This window comes from Cetorhinus maximus, chromosome 4 (assembly GCF_964194155.1).
Source record: "Cetorhinus maximus chromosome 4, sCetMax3.hap1.1, whole genome shotgun sequence".
NCBI lineage: Eukaryota > Metazoa > Chordata > Chondrichthyes > Lamniformes > Cetorhinidae > Cetorhinus > Cetorhinus maximus.
Genome location: NC_135882.1, coordinates 64,037,218 through 64,057,956, shown reverse-complemented (window position 1 = coordinate 64,057,956; position 20,739 = coordinate 64,037,218). Strand labels below are relative to the sequence as shown.

The 20,739-nt window shown below is 39.7% G+C and overlaps 1 protein-coding gene across 15 annotated transcripts in view; it reads right to left on the bottom strand.

Moving 5' to 3' along the window:
- Nucleotides 1-20,739, bottom strand: part of LOC144679648 (band 4.1-like protein 3) — a 299,756-nt gene that overhangs the window by 38,494 nt on the left and 240,523 nt on the right. For all 15 annotated transcript variants that reach the window (XM_078540247.1, XM_078540233.1, XM_078540241.1 and 12 more), the window contains exon 12: nucleotides 11,533-11,753. In XM_078540247.1, coding sequence (XP_078396373.1) covers nucleotides 11,533-11,753 — 221 coding nt within the window. The remainder of the gene's footprint in view (nucleotides 1-11,532; nucleotides 11,754-20,739) is intronic.

The following is a 20,739-nucleotide window of genomic DNA, read 5'->3' as shown; positions in this document are numbered from 1 at the left end:
TAACCAACTATTTTTGTTTGAAAAAAATGCAACTCATTTACACCAGAAGCAAAGTTTACTTAAGAACTATTTTCAGTCACTGTGACACTAGCCTAACTTTCAAGGGCCTTATCTGTGCCATTCTTATCTTTAAAAATAATTATAGACAGGTCTGCTTGCAGCATTTATATGAAAAGAATGAGACTTATATGGTCAAAATGCCCAGCAGTCCAAACATCTTAAATTACAATTAGACTACTAGTCCCAGCAGATTTTTTTTTTTAAGGACTTTTTGCTACATCTCTACCTGGACCAAAATGAGAACCGATAGCTCTATCATCAATTATCCAATGATTTAATTTGATGGGCATGGACCCATGTGATGCTGTGATTGAAATAATTAAAAAGATGTGCTTTTTAAAAAAAACTATTTTCATCTTTTGTCATACAAAATTTCGTAATGCTTCATATAGAAAAATCATATGAAAGTACTGCAATTGGCACTCTCAAATTCAATGCTTTTTTCCTCAGTTTTCTAAACCAGTCACTTCAGAAAGTTATTTACATAGTAATAACAGATACCAATATTTTCTTCAAAGGACACTTAATTATCAACAACGTGCACTGAAGTAGCACGGGTGTATTAGAATTGTTGAAGAGGGATGAACAGGCCAAGAATGCAGCAAGATATCAGCGTTTCACTAGAAGGAAAATGAGGTCAATATAATATTGAAGGTCTATTAAAGGGGGTACCGTTCCAACTTTACTGACATTATAAATTTATAAACATGTTTTGAGAGACTTCACAAGCACAGTGAAGGTTTTCTATTTGTCATTTTTGTGTGGAGAATTAGGAAAATTGGCTTCAATGTTCATTTTAATAAAACTTCAAAATATACTGAAACAAAATCATCATCCTTTCTTCAGTGGACCACAATAGATAGCTGAAAGATTCTGCAATACAAAATTCTCTAGTAAATCAAGTATGAAAATCAACTTATGTTCAAAGATATAGAGCAAGTACACAATGTAGCCCATGTTTTAAGGGCTTTGAATCAAATACAATTCCGATTTATGCTTTCCTAAATGTACAGATATATAGGTCATGATGCAAACAGACCCTCATTCATTGAACGATCCTTACATGCAATGTGGACCAGACAATGACCACTGATATAACTTTTCTATATATTTCCAAGAGTAACAAAGAACATGCACATTAACGTATATACACTTCACTATCAGCCGATTCTGGATGCTCCAGAGTAGAGGTTCTCAACCAGGGGTCCGTGAGAAGGTTTAAGGGGTCTGCCAAATTAGCGTCTTTCAAGAATAAAACCTTTTTAAAAATCCCATTCCGCAAAACAAACAAAGAAAGCAAAACTGATTGCTACTGATGTCAGTGGTACCCTATTTATTACTAAGAGTGAGGCCTCAAAACAGGCTATGTTTTAAACCCACTCCAATTTAGCCCACAGGTGCCAGGTTGGATCGATGTGGTGCTGCTGCCAACAATGATGTTGGAGGGGAGGAAAAGAGACTCCACTTCCTCACTTTCCCCAGATATGTTAGTGACATTTGGCAGTGGTTTCTTTTCCCACCAGGTTGCGTGTGCACGCTCTCCTGCCCGCCATTTTTAAATCGGGTAAGTAGAGCAACAGGTTAGTGAGATTTGATATCCGTTTATTTGTCTAATAGGCCGAAAATTTACCAAATAATGTTGGTGATTGTTCAGCTGACTCCACCTTCTGGTCGTTTTGCGGCTGACTGCTGCCTATCCATGGCGGCTGCTACCAGAGCCATGAATGGCATGGGCAGCTGATCAAACTACCTCTCTGCTGCTGCGAGTTCTGGGTCTGATCCAAGGGCATCACTCATATAGGGTGTGGATGGAAATGAAAGCTGACTTTTTTTATATTGGGAAGTGCACCTGGAGTTTAGGTAAACAAGTATGGTGATCCATCTGATTTTCTGTTGTGGGATCCTACTGTGCACAAATCTGCTGCTGAGTTTTGCCACATGGCAGGAGCCACTAAATAAAAAGTTGTGTTGTGCTACAGAGGGTCTGCGGAATTTTTATAACATGGAAGGGGGGTGGGGGTCTCAGAAGCAACAAGGTTGAGAACTCCTACTCTGGAGGATGATTTGAGATTAGACACCAAGTTTTCATTCTGAGTCTATAGTGACGTTAACCTAGTCTATACCCCTGAATCTGTTTTAGCGCCTGCAAAATTACACGATATATTCTGCCTACTTCATTTAGCCACTTCCAAAGCAGAACTTAATTGTTTATCAAAAATACTACTTTCATTTTATCTTTCTATACTACAATACATCAAGACAGAAAACTGAATAAGGTCACATCTCGAGTAATTCATGCTGACAATTCCTGGCGCACTATTCACAAGGGACCACAGTTACTTCAAATTCTATATTAAATAGAAGGTCACAAACAACAGGCAGGATATTTCAATATGAGTTTAGGCATGTAAGTGAGATAAAAACGGATTTTAAAGAAATTGCATTATCAAATATAAAATGATGCATTTTGGTCTTTAAAAGGTGATTAATCAGGCCCTTGATGTTTGGTATTTCTACTCATATTGAGCCATTCACTGAGCAGAACAAGGTTCACTGAAGAACAAATGGTCTACTGTAATACTAATGAGGTTCTGGCTGTCTCACACCAGAGAAACTAAACTGATTGACCTATCAACTGGCTCCAGCTCCTAGGGAAATGCCAGCATGGTCCATTTGAATGACCTCATTCAATTTAGGAATTTACATCCATATCAGAGCAAGAACTATATACCACACGCCAATTACCTCATATTTTTCCACTATTATTACTGAACAATTTTCATAGTTGAGAAGAACAGACCTGTTTTCCAGAGACTTTTTTCCTTCTGCGAGTACAAAAACTTTTTGTCTAATCTGATGAGTCAAGTTACAGTTATGTCTCATTGAAACATAACTTTAACAAGGAAAAACAGCAATGACATTCTGAAAATAAGATTACTATCGCAGCATTGTACATTGCGCAGGACACCCAAGCACTGAACACAAAGAATTGTGTTCTAGGCTGAGGTACACACCTCTTCCTCTGAACTGTCACTCAGGTCATTGTCAACTGAGGCACTCAAGGAGGCTGCCCTGGGCTCCAGGTAGCACAGGCATATAGCAAGAGGGAAGGAGAGAGTGAGAGCCAAAGGTACAGAGAAAGACGCTGAGAGCAGGAAGAAGAAAATGAAAAGAAAACAGGGGACAAGTGATGGCGATTGAATGGGCAGATAACGTTGGAAACTTTCAGGTAAGAAACTGGCATCAGAGAAGCTAGGGAAGGTAAGGTAGCCATCATCATCTAGCAAAGAGAATGATGCTGGGAGATGCAAGGAGAACGAAAACAAGGTTCCTCCTTTCCTAGATTTAGGCCCTAGATCTTGGTCCCTTTTAAATCCCATTGCTTTTTTATCAACATAGTTCGAAGAATCATAGCCCAATAATGGATGAGAAATACTTCTGGGATCTTCAGCCTTAAGACAACTAGCTGATTTTGAAACATTCTCTGTACATCTCCTATGAACACTCATTGATGACACAGGAGAGTCACAGTGCAAAGGCAGAGAGCAAGAGGAAGAGCAAAATGAATCTGTGCCAAAGAATGAGGTCTATGGTGGAACAAAAATGAAATCACAGAAGATGCAGGAGCAACAGAAATGAGCAGGAACATTTAAAAAAAAGACAAAAAAAAAGAAAATTATTAGTTAATGCATCCCACAGTATTTGTTCTTCCAAAATTTCAGAGCTTCTGCTAACCGGAAATATTTAGCAGTTTGGGATTTGGAAATGCTAAATTGCAGGAGGTCCCGCAACAATTTTGCGCAAATATAATTTGAATTCCTGTAATTTGTTTAAATGCTTTTTAAAGAGTATTAGGTTTTCTCCCACAGATGTTATATAGAATTAAGTTTTCTATTTGCTGCCTTCATCTAATCACGTTTTCATTTTTATTAAATCTTTCTATCTAACCATTTACCCTGTTTTTTTTCTTTTGTTGTGCATTTCTTCATTTTACTTGTTTACTTCACAATTAATCCTGAACTTGCTTACTTGCACTTTGATTTATATAATGCCATTTTATTTTCTAATTCCTCTTTGTGCTTCATCTTGTTGGTATGTTTCTTTTTCTCTTAGTTATCCAACCAATAGTGATAGTTTCTTTGCTGGTCCCATTCCAATGCTAATAGAATTAGTTATATCTCTTGTACCCAAACATTTTAGTACAAGTCTAGTTCATGCAGGCAGACCTACTGGCAATTGCAGATGTCAACAGCAGAGCATTGGGAGTGTACAAGAGTTTGCAGGATACAATGAGGGAATTTAAAATACAATGCTGCTACTTGGCAAACATTACTTGGAAATATGGAATGCAGAAAATGGAAAAATCCTAAGGAGTCATTGTCAAATTTCAAGTGCCTTTTGACTCAGAACCACAAGTTAATGGAAACTCTGAAAGTTTGAAAAGTGTAAAAGAAAACTTTTTTCCCTATTACAGCACAGTTTAATTTTATCAACACAAATGCAGTAAGAACAGTCAATATTTTTCTTAGGCGGTGGTAACTGCTTACTGTCATCATGTTTTACATCAGTTTGTTTGCTTCTTGGGATATATGATGAATAATTTACAAAGAAAAAGGTTTTACATTCTGTCAGGGGTGAAATCATACCATTAGTAACTGTGGCTTAATGCGTTCACATAAAATTATTCTATCCACTATCTTAACAAAGGCTTTAACCCATTTAAAATAATGGGCAGGTGGGTAATTAAAATTGCCCCCAGTAATTTACCCGCCAGGAGGTGATGGGATCTGCAGGATGACCCTGGCAGCTGAACGTGCCCCTTATGTGCTGTCAAACAGCCTCAGAGTTGAGAGATTTTTCATCACTCTTTACCCAGAGTGGATGGAAATCAACTCGCACAATTTAAACTCAGGCCTGGGAGTTAAAATTTCTAGATTTGTGCATGAGTTTCCAACTTATGTTATCCATCTGTCCAAAACTGACCTGGAGTTAAAATCAGGCCTAATAGTGTTAAAATAGTGGGCAAATAAATTTAACATGAACATGTTAAACAGTTTCTATGTTAAACATCATATTTAGCACCAAAGACGGGAATAGTAATATCTCTTGGGAACACCACTGTCTCCGTGGTCCTCTCTAAGTCATGCACCATCCTGATTTGCGCATAAAATCACCATTTCTTTTTCACTACACTGGATTAAAAATCAAAGAATTTTCTTTATAATGCCAATTTGGAAGCACCATCACCACAGTAGTTCAAGGCAGCAGTTCAGCGTTTTCACTGCAACTTGGGATGGACAATAAATACTTAAGCGCTGCTTTCTCAGTGTTACTATATTCTAAAGAAAAGCTTCATGGCCGAAGAAATTCCAACCCCTGGGTATCCATAAATCACATCGCTCTCTCATGAAACTAAAACTGTTTTAAAATCTGATAAAACAGAGATAATATCCCTTTTTTGGTTGGCCTACATAGAGTGGATTTCTAACCTCAATTAAATGCAAGAATCCCTTTGATGTATCTGAATCTCTCCTAACTGTTCAAGACGTTTTACGTAATTTCATTTAGCAGATGACTGCAGAAATACTGCAGAATTCAGAACACAAGTTTATTAACAGACCTGTTAGCAAGTCTATTCAAAGCTAAACAGTGGTGCTATAAGAGATGAGTTGCAGCACAGTACATTTTTGCGCTCACAATTTGTGATGTGGTATATTCCTAGTCTTGTCAAACCACTGTTAGAATAACCAAGAGAAGAGGGCTAGCTCATTTCTAAACAGAATAAGCGAACAAATTTGTAGGGGGATTTGCTCCAGGCTTCTGCTGGAACCGTCCATCTGATTGCAGAGCTGCACTGAGAGGAAACTGTGAGCGACACAATTGACCATCCCCTCAGGCAAGGTTTGTTGTTTGGCATGGAAGGCTAAAGAGGGAAAAAAGTAATGTCCTCTCTTCCAAATAAAATAACAATCTGCTGAAATGAATTTTTATCTGTATAATTTTTGGGATATATGGAAGGCACAAAAATTACAGGAAAAATCTTGTAATATCCTTCCAGAAATCATATAATATGAACAAATGAAAAATATTAACCTGATCAAGTCAGGCTTCACGCAGAAGTAATTTCTGCTTTAAAAAGCAACAAAAATAAAATATTACACTGCACAGCCAATGGATTATTGATAAAATTAGTTAAAAGTTGAGTACTGTCAGAGCTTAGGAATTATAAATTATTTGAGCTTTACTCTGAGCACAAGTTTCCAGCTGAACTTCTCAGACAGGATAAAGTATTTGAACTCATTTTGAGATTACATGCAAACTGAGTGAACCTAGAAAGTGTACAGTGAAGCATAGCTGGTTTTATACTACATCTAGTGATAAGTGCGTTCATGCCAATTGATAGAAAGGTCAGTTGCTTTGCTGATACTTTAGTTGGTATCCTCTGTTGCCAATCTAATGACATCTAATAAGATCATAAGAAATAGGAGCTGGAGTAGATCATTTGACTTATTGAGCCTGCTCCGCCATTCAATCTGATCTGATTGTGGCCTTAATGCCACTTTCCTGTCTGTCTCCCATAGCCCTTAACACCCTTGTTAATGTAAAATGTCTGACTCGCCCTAGAATATATTCAATGACCCAGCCTCCATTGCTTGTTGTGGAAGAGAATAACAAAGACTAATGACTCTCAGAGAAGAAATTCCTTTGCATCTCCAACTTAAATGGGAGAATCCTTATTTTTAAACTGTGCCCTCTCAGCATCAACCCAGTCAGGCCACTGGAAAATCAATAAGATCACTTCTAATTCTTCTAAACCCCGATGAGTATAGGCACAGCCTGTTTACCTTTCCTCATACGATAGCCCTTCATCCCAGGAATCAGCTTAGTGAACCTTCTCGGAACTGCTTCCAATGTAAATGTATCCCTCCTCAGGTAAGGAAGCCAAAACTGTACACAGTAGTCCAGGTGCAGTCTCACCAATGCACTGTATTGTTGGAGCAAAACTTCCTACTTTTATACTATATCCCCCTTGCAATAAAGGCCATCATTCCATTTGCCTTCCTAATTACTTGCTGTACCTGCATGCTAGAATTTTTGAAATTCATAAACAAGGATGCCCAGATCTCCCTGTACTGCAGCATTCTGCAGTCTTGCTCCATTTAAATAATATTCTGCTTTTCCATCCTTCCTGCCGAAATGGGCAACCTCACATTTTTTCACACTGTATGCTATAATGGGTCATTTTCAGTCATTAAGAATGATTCCTGACTTTTACATTTGTTATGATTCAAAAGGAAATTAAATACAGAAACCACAACTCAAGAAAGGTCTCAACTTTGAAATATTAAGGGGGAGTTTTAATGCCAAAAACTGATGGATTTGGGGCACAGTGGGGTGTTAAAACACCAAAAATCTGAATCTCGATCCCAATACCACTTCCAGTTGAAATGCAGCTGGGGACATGGGACTAGATTGGTCATTTAAATATTACAGTGAAGCTGCATGACTCATATTTAACCACCATTTTAAATTTAACCCTGACTGCGTTTTCTAGGCCTTGGGAAACCTTGATTAAAGAGATGTTAAAACTGCTGGATTCAAGAGGTAAGTGCCTTTTCTACTTACCTGCTGGATCCACTATATCTGCTTTGCCGACCTACCATGATCAGACCTCCTGACCCTCCGATTTACTGCATAAGGACTCTGATCTCCCCCGCCACCAGCCCTTCCAATCTCTTCCATGAGGTTTCAGGTCTGTACTTGGGACTCCAATTTCTTCTGACCCCCAGGCTCCCCGATGTTGCCTTGCTCCATCATCCGCTGCTCCAGACTCTAGCTTCCTCCCATCAGCCCTTGGCCTCTTTGATTTTCCTTGGCTCCTTTCTGCTTCCCAGCCACGGCCTAGTGCCAAGGCATACGCACTCAGTAGTCAGCCAGCCTCTCAATCAGGTTGGCTACAGTTGGAAAAGAGATCAAAATTCTTATCAAGTCCTGCCATTAAATTTGACAGACCCTTTGGAAAATCCATTCTTTCTGGTTCCCTAATCCAAAGCAACATCACACAATCACTACCTCCCCCTTCTTCCACACCCAACAGCTCTGAGTTAATAATATCCAGCTCTAGATCACAACTGACACATTTATACCCGAACTTCCCTTTGCATGCAAGTTTGTCAGTGTCAGTCAAGCCATACAGGGACAGGAGAATCCATTCTTCCTAAATTGTGCCTTTTGTTGGGTCAGCCATTGAGTTATATACTGTTCTTCTATGGAAGGGGTCAGTAACCTTTCAGAAGTGACGTGTTAAGTCTTCATTTATTCACTCTAATTTAAGGTTTCGAGTGCGACTAAATCATTTTAACATTTATAAGGTCTCTATATGTAATTAAACTATTCTTTTATGTAAAGTAAATAAGGTTTTTAAAATGCTTAAGAAGCTTCATTTAAAATTAAATTAAGATGCAGGTTTTACCAGGTCAGTGTGACCCTTTCCCTTGCATTTCCTTCCTTTCTTAAGAGCTAACATTTTGTCAATTGTATCCCTCAATTTAAGTGAAAAAAGTCACAACAGAGGGCACATATAATGTCAAATGCAGTACGTTATTCCGCATTATGTGATACTGATGTAAGCAGCAAATCAGGACTTTAAAATATCCCATTAATGAATAAAACACAAACATTTACTATTTAAATGCTATACACTTTTTATCGATGTAACATACCTTCTCAGGATAAGTAAATGACAAAGTATCTTTTCTTTAGAACTTCTGTGCTGTTAATTGGACTAGCAATGTGAGTGCCACTCAAAATCATGTGTGCCGTAAATTGCCGATCCCTGTTCTACGGCGACACCTGCAGGCTTTATGATCTATCTTCTGAAGCAAATGCAGGTTGAATAATTGGATTTAATAAAAGCAATTGAGGGGGCGACAAGAAGGGGGAAGAAGTTTTTGAACAATGGTCATGATTAAATGCAGTGACTTCAGGAGTCTGAACTTGCTAATTTATTTATAATCAAGCTTCATCCCTAGAAGAGAAATTTCTGTGGTTCTTAATTACACATCTATGCACAGAGACACACGAGGGTGAAAACTGCCTTCAGCAGGCAAAGCAAAATGGTGGATAGCACACTAACAGCTCATTCTCCTCGCTATCTGATTTGGAAAAAGAAAATTTGGTAGAGTGTAAAATGGTTGTCAATGCAATATCAATCATTTTGCACTCCTGCCCAGGATGAATTTCACCACTATAGACTATTAAAAGTGGACTGAAAAAAAGTGGGCATGCAATCCTACAACCCCTATTTTCCTCTATGCTTGCCACCCCAATGATTATTTATGTATAAATACAAAAGAGAATAATTTGTCTCAGGATCTGAAATACAATCCTCACATTTAATTAATAAAAGCCAAGCTTTAACGAATATTTCTTTCAACTAATCAGTTTCTTTACATTATATTCTGCAGAATTCTAATTACTATGGAAACATTGCAGTGATCTGGTGTTTACTCAAATACTTCAAGAAAAAGTGATGGTGTGTGACAGAATTATAGAAATCCCTTCTATGATTTGAAGTATGTTCCATTTGTTAAAATTTCCATGACTTGAAGGAAATGTCAACAAACTCAAGGTTATTGAAAAGAAAAAGTCTCTCTTCACTAACAGCATACTGTAAATAAATAACTGGAGATATACAATCTTATTCTTCATCAAGACTTGGCCAACAATAAAATAATTTGGGTGCAGAATGGCCAGGGCAAATAGGCATATACTGTTCTTTCAACATTTTCAGGACATTCACGCACAATGTTTTGTTTTACATGGAACAGTCAAGGATGAGGTATACAACATCACTGAATTGAAGAGAAGTGTAACTTCACTCTTACCCCCCTTCAGAGCTACTTTTTAAAGATATTTTGACACTTTTGGTTGAAATATTATGCTTCTGCAAACAACTCTAGCCTCCCAGAACCCTTTGCTCCACCACCACCATGCAGTGGACTCTTAATACCACTGTGAAGCATCTATCACACTTCTGTCACTAGATCAAGCAATTTAGATACTCCATTTTGAGACCCAAATACTTTTAGGTCAGGTATAGCACAGTTTTAATGTATAATGAAGGTCTTTTAACTCCACCCCCTTACTATACCTGTATAGCTTTTTTAAGTTTATCCAGCCATCCTACAGTATGAGAAAGAACGTGCAAATGTGTGTCAAACTCTATCAAACAGTTTCGTGGCGTCATTCAATTCTGACTAGAAATTGGATTGAGGCTGTCCAATTTCAATTAATCTAGGAATTTACAGGTACCATTGAGGCTTTCATTTACCCTGTCTAGGTTAAAAACAACTATCTGGATGGATCATAAGGCCTTAACTTCACAAAGCAAAACTTTAAAAAATGAGGTTATTTTCTCGTTCTTATGCCCTTATCACTCCCCAGAAGAAATCTTATAGGTGACCTATTTCCAGGTGTTTCCCAGTGTCATTCTTCAGAAATGATCAGCCAAGACATCATTCTGTGGTGCCTAAATGTACCACACTAAGTGGTCGTCTGTGACCTGTAAAGGTAAGATTTCTAAAATATCTGAGATTACAAATGCTGTACTCTAATAAACTGAAGGAAGTAGCAGCCCCATCATGAAGAATGGGTAACTGCAAATCTGCAAAAATTAAAAGTACCAGTAAAATTCTGAGAGGTTTCCAATCATCGCCCCACCCCAAACACATCCCTCTTGCAGTGATAGTTAAAACTAACTTGAAGCTTTGGCAATAAATGTTCAAATGGTACCCAAGGTAAGGTCCAAAGTTTAAGTAGTTCTAAATGTCTTAAATGTATGTTTGTTGATGGAGATGACTTAACAACAAAGAAGATGCAGTGCCCCAAAGACTGATCAAAACATTTTGCTGAAAATGTTCAAACTTCTATTTTCCCTTTTAAAGCTATAACAAATGTTGCAACAAAACTTGGGCTTTAGTATCAGCCTTCTTAAGACGCTTCCTTTCAGCCATTAATTCAAACAGGACAAACTCAAACTATGAGTAGAACAAAAAAAATAGCATGGGATTATCAAACCCATTCTTAGAAATGCAAGCTTTTTATTAATGTGATCTTATTGAAACAAAGGAAGTGTATTTTTTAATATTTTGTATCAACAAACCATGGACAAACAAATTAAGGCAATTGATTTTATTGTATTAATGTTTACTATGCTCCTATCAGATCCCTCATTTCATTATTTTAGCTAAAGCGTCAACCCATCTAAAATGGTGTATAGCAACATCGCTAGCAATTATTTTCACACCAATATCTTTTACTTCTAAGCATTAACATGCTTCTTACTTTGCAGTAAAACTGGTTTCATATCAAACTATCAATTTCCAATAATGGCCTGCTTCTCCTGGCTTTCAGGTGTGTCATCTGCTTATTTTGTTGACGGTACATTTTTCATGCCCCAGAGCACACTACCTTTATTTCATGCTTGACCGGTGTGAGTGATGGAGTAACATCAATCTTTGCTTTTTTCTCCTCTTCCTCTGCTTTCTCCTCTTCTGCCTTCTTCTCTGGCGTCACTGTAGTTATTAGATTAGTTGTGACTAGGCTCTTGGCTGCACCATAATGACCAGTAGCTACTTCAGAAGCTGAAATGGAGTCCTTTATGAGCATCTCATGGTTCTCAGTTACAGACGCTTTAAAAAAAACAGAACAGAACTCATCAGTCTGTGCTACTGAGTCAACTGGCCTTAGCTGGGAGGCATTAAAAGTTGCTATGTTTGACCTCAGGGCTTCTAGGCAAGAGAGGAGGGAAACTAGCCATAGTTCCTTCCCAAATTTGAGTAACTCTGCTGGAAAGTACTCAATGTACCTCAGCCATTTAAGTGCAATTACTCTCCCGATTCACAGTGGTAAAATGGCAGAGGAATTGTGCATTCAGAGTGAGCTGGTGTCTTCAGGAGATGAAGGGGTGATAGAAGGAAATTGAAGCAGAAATTCCAGACTGAGGACTGATTCATGCTTGTTACGTGAGGAGTTATGTCTGTGTAGGGGAAATTATTTAAGATATTTTGCTAAAGTCAATTAAAAGCAAGAACGGCAAAAAGAAACTTATGGGGACGCTCGATAAATATATGAAGGAGAAACAATTAGAAGGATGTGTTGATAGGATGAAATGAAGAAAGATAGAAGGAAACTTGTGTGCTGCATATAAACACAGACAGAGACCTGTTGGCCTGAATGGCCTGTTTCTGAGTTGTACATTTGATGAAATAAAGGGGACAAGTCTGTAGTCTAGTTTGCTCAGTTTGAACCAAATGATATGAATTTGATTAAAGACAACTAAGTCAAAAATTTCCTTGAAGCTGCACCAACTCAGGCATCATAACTGCCAGAAGTGAGGTAGAAAGTTTATGTATATAAATGAGACTTCGTCACCTTTCTGGTGAAGTTAGCTCCATAGGAATTCAAACAAACTGCTAATTCCCTCATGCACGACAGTTTGATTACTTTATATCATCACCATTTTTACTACTCGCTTCCATTTCCCGGGAGGACCACTGAGATTTAAATTTGCGCCACCAATTCCCCAAGACTGAAATACCTCATTCACAACAAACCGTTAATTCCAAAGTTCATTTTTAGCAGGTCAAAGCTTACTTTAGTTAGTGTAGGCAAAATGCCTATGATCCACGAAATCCAGACATTCTCATTAATATGGAATCGGTATTTGTTTTAGTAAAACATATTTATTGTTGAAAATATCTGAAAATTAGTAACTTGAAGTTTACCACCTCCTCGTATAACCATGTTTTGTTAGCTCAATCATAGTTTAAATCAAATGTGGGACAGCTAACCCATTTCAAGTCAGGATTGTTTTAAGGAACCATATTAACAGCCACTTACGTTCTCTATAACTTCCATATTAACCGCAACTTTCATACCCTGGGATAAATCTAATAGATGAAACCATCCTGTATATTTATGTACCTTTCGAGACTAACATTTAAAACAGCTTCATTTAGAAAACTACAGTAATGAGTCTGGGCTGTGTGCTGTGCACATCCCAAAAAACAAAAAGTTCAAACACTGCAAGAGTCTGAGGTCATGATTCAGGTCATGATTAATCCAAAATATTAAAACACATGTTGAGGAAAATTCATCTCATCTTAGTGTAGATCACTGCTGGGTCAGAAGCAAATCATAAAATTAAGCAAGTAGCAGAACTTCTAAAAAGGGGCTCACTGAAGCGAAAACAATTGTGGTGACATTTCTACCTATGTTGTTACTGTCATTGTCTGCAACTGGCAGCTTCATTTCATAAAAAAGAATCACCTAGAAAGTTTATGTTAAAAGCTAAAATCTAAACCATTAATTACTGTATGCCCCATATGATCTTTCATCTTTCCATTAGATTGTGGCTGATCTGTGCCTCAAATCCATTTGTCTGCTGCAGCTTATTGCTAGCAAATTTTGCACAGGAACCTAAAGAGTAAACCTTGTTCTTGGTATTCAGCTAGGAGATACAAATATAACATTTAAAATCCAAAGGTAACCAGTTATTTGGAAATCACGTCGGAATTTGGGGTATTCTAGGGAACATAAGATGTTACTCTTCCCTAGCTCCATGACTATTACTAACTCCCTGTCCCCTAAACCCACCTGGCTTGACACCTCTGTTGCTATCAGTTTTTAAACAATTGCATTTTCGTTCAACTTTGATGCCATTTCTCCCCAGAAAAATCAATCACTGTTTCTAGAAATCCAAAGAGAAAGGTCGAGGCAATGAATCAGTGTAGCAATGTGGGTAAAGACAAGCAGAGTGGGGCAGGAAGGAAAGGAGAGTTTAACATTCATAATGCATCAGTGAATAATGTCAATGCAGGGAATAGTAGTTAAAAAAATGAAATTAGAAGTTCTCTATCTGAATGCACGAAGTATCTTCAATAAGCTAGAAGAACTTGTGGCACAAATAGAGGTAAATGGTTTAAATTTAACCACCATTCCAGAGGCATGGTTGCAAGGTGATCAAGATTGGGAAATAAATATTCCAGGGTGCACAATATTTTGGAAAGACAGACAGAATAAAGGAGGAAGGGTAGCCCTGATAGTAAAGCATGAGAGAAGGACATTAGTGAGAAAGGATCTGGCCTCAGAAGATCATGACGTAGAATCAGTGCGGGTGGAACTTAGGGACAGCAAGAGTCAGAAGACGTTGTTGTGAGTCGTATATAGGCCCCCAGCCAACAGTGGTTATACTACTGGACAGAGCATTAAACAAGAAATCACTGGAGCTTGTAACAAAGGCAATGTAATATTTTGTAGGGGACTTTAATTTTTTTTTTAGACTGGGACAATCAAATTGGCAAGGATGAACTAGAAGATGAATTTGTAGAATGTTTTTGTGACAGTTTCCTGGAGCAATACATTGTGGAACCAACTAGAGATAAAGCCCTCTTAGATGTAGTATTATGTAATGAGGCAGGGTTAATTAGTAATGTCATAATAAAAGATCCACAAAGAAATAGTGATCATAATACCACTGAATTCTATATTAAATTTGAAAGCGACATACTTCAATCACAAACAAGAATCTTAAACAAAGTCAATTACATAAGTAAGAAGGGAGAACTGGGCAAGATTGACTGGGTAAACCGACTAAAAGTTACGGCAGGAAATGAACAGTGGGAATCATGTAAAGAAACAATTCAAAACGTTCAACAAAAATAGATTCCATTGAAAACCAAAACGCAGCAAGAAAGATCCATCTGTGGCTTAATCAGGGAGTTAAGGATAGTATTAGATTAAAAGAGGCTTATAATGTTGCAAAGAATGGCACAAGTCTGATGATTGGGAGTGTTTTAGAAACTAGCAAAGGGCCCCAAAAGTTAGTAAAAATGTAAAAAAAGAGTATGGCATAAGCCAGCCAGGAACATAAAAAGATTTTGTAAGAGCTTTTACAAGTACACAAAAAGAGAGTAGCTGAAGTAAACATTGATCACTTAGAAAGAGTGACAAGATAAATTATCATGCAGAATGAAGAAATAGGTACTGAAAAAATATTTTGGGTCTGTCTTCAGAGTAAAAAAACACAAGTTGTATTCCAGAAATAGAGGCTAGCTGAGGGACCAAAAACAGAGGAAATTAAGGCAATTAATATCAGAGAAAAAGTACTGGCGAAACTCAAGGAACTAAAATCCAACAAATCCCCAGGACCTTAAGGCCCACACCCTCGAGTTCTACAAGAACTAGCTGCAGAGATAGTGGGCATGCTAGCTATGATTTCCCAAAATTTCTTAGATTAGGGAGGCAGTGGCATAATGGTAATGTCACTGGACTAGTAATCCAGAGGCCCAGGCTAACGCTCTGGGGGCATGGGTTCAAATTCCACTAGGCAGCTGGTCGAATTTGAACTCAATTAGTAAATCTGGAATTAAAAGCTAACCACCGGCAGGACTGACCCACCAGAGGTGGTGGCACAGTGGTATATAGTCAGGAGGGAGTTGCCTTGGGCGTACTCAACATTGACACTGGATCCCATGAAGTTTCATGTTATCAAGTCAAATGCGGACAAGGAAACCTCCTGCTAGTTACCATCTACTGACCCCCTCAGCTGATGAATCAGTACTCCTGCACGTTGAACACCACTTGGAGGGAGCATTGAGGGTGGCAAGGCACAGAATACACTCCAGTGGGGAACTTCGACGTCCGTCATCAAGAGTGGCTAGGTTGCAGCACTGCTGACTGAGCTGGCCGAATCTTAAAGGACATAGATGCTAAACTGGGTCTTCAGCAGGCGGTGAGGGAACAAATAAGAGGGAAAAACCTTCTTGACTTTGTCTTCACCAATCTATCTGTCGCAGATGCATCTGCCCATGACAGTACTGGTAGGAGTTACCACCGCACAGTCCTTGTGGAGATGAAGTCCCTCCTTTACATTGAGGATACCCTCCATCGTGTTGTGTGGCACTACCATTGTGCTAAATGGGTCAGATTTCAAACAGATGTAGCAACTCAAAACTGGGAATCCATGAGGTGCTGTGGGCCATCAGTAGCAGCAGAATTGTATGCAACTACAATCTGTAACCTCATGGCCCAGCACATCCCCCACTCTACCATTACCACCAAGGCAGGGGATCAATCCTGGTTTAATGAAGAGTCCAGGAGGGCATGCCAGCAGCAGCACCTAACATACCTAAAAATCACATGTCAACCTTGTGAAGCTACAATGTAGGACTACTTGCATGCCTAACAGCAGAGCAGCATGTGATAGACAGGGCTAAACAATCCCACAACCAACGGATCAGATCTAAGCTCTGCAGTCCTGCCACGTCCAATCATAAATGGTGGTGGACAATTAAATAACTAACTGGAGAAGGTGGCTCCATAAATATCCCCAGGGGATGTGGGGTTTTTAAGTGCAAAAGACAAGGCTGAAGAATTTGCAGCCATCTTCAGCCAGAAGTGCCGAGTGGATGATCCATCTTGGTCTTCTCCTGATGTCCCCAGCATCGCAGATGCCTGTCTTCTGCCAATTCAAATCACTCCACGTGGTATCAAGAAATGGCTGAAGGCACTGGATACTGCAAAGACTATAGCCCCTGACAATATTCCGGCAATAGTACTGAAGACTTGTGCTCCAGAACCCCTGGGCAAACTGTTCCAATACAGCTACAACACTGGCATCTACCCGGCAATGTGGAAAATAGTCCAAGTATGTCCTGTACACAAAAAGCAGGACAAATCTAACTGGCCAATTACTGCCCCAACAGTCTACTCCAGGTCAGCAAAGTGATGGACAGTGTTGCTGACTTTACTATCAAGCAGCACTTACACTGCAATAACCTGCTCATTGAAGCTCAGATTGGGTTCCACCAGGGCCACTCAGCTCCTGACCTCATTACAGCGTTGGTTCAAACATGGACGAAAGAGCTGAACTCCAAAGGTGAGGTGAGAATGACATCAAGGCAGCATTTAACCAAGTGTGGCATCAAGGAGTCCTAGAAAAGCTGGAGTCAATTGGAATCAGGGGGAAAACTCTCCAAAGGTTGGAGTCAAAACTGGTACAAAGGAAGATGTTGTGGTTGTTGGAGGTCAATCATCTCAGTCCCAGGACATTACTGGAGTTCTTCAAGGAAGTTTCCTAGGCCCAACCATCTTCAGCTGCTTCATCAATGACCTTCTCTTCATCATAAGGTCAGAAGTAGGGATGTTTGTGGATGATTACACAATGTTCAGCACCATTCACGACTCCTCAGATACTGAAGTAGTCCATGCCCATATGCAGCAATGTCTGGACAATATTCAGGCTTAGGCTGATAAGCGGCAAGATCCACGCCACGCAAGTGCCAGACAATGACCATCTCCAACGAGAGAGAATCTAACCATCTCTGCTTGATATTCAATGGCATTACCTTCACTGAATCCCCCACAATCAACATCTTGGTGGTTTTTTTGGAGCGGGGGGTGGTTACCATTGACCAGAAACTGAACTGGACGAGCCATTATAAATACTGTGGCTACAAGAACAGGTCACAGGCTGGTATTTCTGCAGATAGTAGCTCACCTCCTGACTCCCCAAAGCCTGTCCACCATCTACAAGTTAGGAGTGTGATGGAATACTCTCCATTTGCCTGGGTGAATGCAGCTCCAACAACACTCAAGAAGCTCAACACCATCCAGGACAAAACAGCCCCCTTGATTGGCACCCCATCCACAAACATTCACTCCCTCCACCACCGATGCACAGTGGCAGCAGTGTGTACAATCTACAAGATGCACTGCAGGAATTCACCAAGGCTCCTTCGACAGCACCTTCCGAACCTGCGACCTCTACCACCTAGAAGGACAAGGCCAGTGGACACACCAACACCTGCAGGTTCCCCTGCAAGCCACCCTGACTTGGAAATATATCGCCGTTGCTTCACTGTCGATGGTCAAAATCCTGGAACTCCCTTCCTAACAGCACTTTGGGTGTACCTACAACACATGGACAGCAGTGGCTCAAGAAGGCAGCTCACCACCACCTTCTCTACGGAATTAGGTATGGGCAATACTGGCCTAGCCAGCGACGCCCACATCCCATTAATGAATATTTTAAAAATCCACTAATGGTCCCATCAGATGGGAAGTTGGCAAATGTAACGCCACTTTTCAATAAAGAAGGGAGAGAGAAGTACAAGCCAGTTAGCCTAACATCAGTTGTTGGGAAAATGCTAGAATCTATTCTTAAGGAAGTCTTAATAATGTACTTAGAATAGTGTAGTATAATTAGAACAAGTCAACATGGTTTAAAAAAGGGAAATCCTGCTAGACAATTATATTAGAGTTTTTGAGGATGTAATCAGTAGGGTAGATAAAGGGAAACCAGTAGGTGTAATAAACTTAGATTTCCTAAAGGCATTCGACAAGGTGCCACACAATAGGTTAATACGCTAGAAAAACTCATGGAGTAGAGGGTAATATATTTGAATGACTTAGATGGAGAGACAGAGTAATGTATCTTGTTTGCTGATGATACAATTCTAGGTGGAAAGGTAAGCTGCGGGGAGGACACAGAGGGACTGCATAGAAATATAGACAGGTTAAGCGAGTGGGCAACAAGATGGCAGATGGAGTATAACGTGACAAGTGTGAAATTATTCACTTTGCTCGTAAGAATAGAAAAGCAGGATATGTTTGAAGGTGAAACTTGTAGATTTTGATGTTCAGAAAGACTTGGGTGCACTCGTACAAGGAACGCAATAAGTTAGCACGCAGGTACAGCAAGCAATTAGGAAGGCAAATGGCACGTTAGCCTTTGATGCAAGGGGATTGCAGTACAGGAATGGTGAAGTTTTGCTACATTAGTATAGGGCTTTGTTGAGGCCACATCTGGAATACTGTTTGCAGTTTTGGCCTCCATCTTTAAGCAAGGATATACTTGCATTGGAGGTGGTACAGCATATTCACTAAATTGGTCCTTAGGATGAGGGGCTGTCCTGGGATGAGAGGCTGAGTAAACAGGGCCTATATTCTCTAGAGTTTAGAAGAATAGGGATGATCTTGTTGAAACATACAAGATTCTGAAGGGGCTTGATAGGGTGGATGCTAAGAGATTGTTTCTATTGGTCAGGGAGCCTAAAGCATGGGGGCACAGTCTCAGGGCAAGGGCTAGTAATCAGGACTGCGAAGAGGAGAAATTACTTCATTTAAAGGGTTGTGAATCTTTGGAATTCTCTAATCCAAAGGGTTGTGGATGATCCATCGTCGAATACATTTAAGGCAGAGGTTGACAGATTTTTGATGGCTCAGGGAATCAAGGGATATGTGGAGTGGACAGGAAAGTAGAGCTGAAGCCCAAGATCAGCAATGATCGTATTAAATGGCAGAGCAAGCTAGACAGGCTGTATTGTCTACTCCTGCTCCTAATTCTTGTGTGCTTGCGTTTTCTCAACCCTGTCATCTTCACTACTCATCATTCCCAAACAGTTTTGATTTTCACACCCTCAAAAGTTAGAGAGCTGCAGCGCTCAAAGATGCTCACTTGGCCATCAACTGAATTGGCTTGGCCAAGATCTGCTGTGTATCACCCTCCTCTACCAAAACTGTGTTCTGTTTCAGAGTCAGCCTGTTGCAAAGGCAACTCTTGGTAAGCTGTCTACTCAGACCTGTTTTTCCAGTCTCTTCTCGTCCAGGCACAATGCTGCGTGGGAAGCCGTTAACTTCCACCCCATGTGCACTCAATTCACCCCTCCATCCAATTTTGCAAACCATCCCCAATCCCTGTAGTTCCCCTCACCCCCACTGACATACCCTCACCCTTCCCAAACTCATCTCTTCAGTGAGGATTCCCTCCTGCACTATCGATCTTTTCCCCACTCCAATCCTGTTTATTCAAACACATCTCCTGATCCCCATGGCAGCCGATATCAACAACTTACTTTCCAATCGAATGGTCTCTCTCCCCTTCAATGCTATCATCATCACCATCTTACTCAAAAAAAAAACCAACCTCAATCCTTATTTCCTCTTATCCACTGTTGCATCAAATCCTTAGTTTCCTCTTTAAAGGTCCTTAATTGTGACACCACCAATCAGCTCTACACCAATCTTTCTTGCAATTATCTAATCAAATCACCAGTCACCAATTTCCACTCGTATCACAGCAACAAAACAGCCTTTATCTAGGTCACTAGTGACATGTTCTATGACAATTTGCATGCTGCCTCTTTCTTAGCTAAAAAATAAAACCGCACCCCATTGTTTTCAGTTTCCATGACCAAGTGCATTCCCTAGCCCAATGACATCATAACACTTATGTCGGCACAACAAAATCCTCTGCAATGTTAATATTGTGTTCAACCCCAAGTTAAGTTCAACCCAACATCTTCTCTTCCTAAGTCAGCCAACTCCCACATCCACAATATTATCCTCCTCTACCCCATCTCAGCTTCACCCCCAGCACTAAACAAAATCGTTATCCATGCTTTTGTTGTTTATAGGATTAAAAGATTAATTACTTCAGTGTTTTCCTAATGACCCTCCAGTGCCCACCCTCCATAAAATCCAATTTGTCCAAAATGCAACATCCCATAATCTTGCCCTGCACTAAGTCCCATTTGTCCATCATTCCCATCCTCGCTGACTGACGCTTGCTGTGTTGTCCTCCAGGTATGCTTGCATTCCAATTCTCTTCGACGC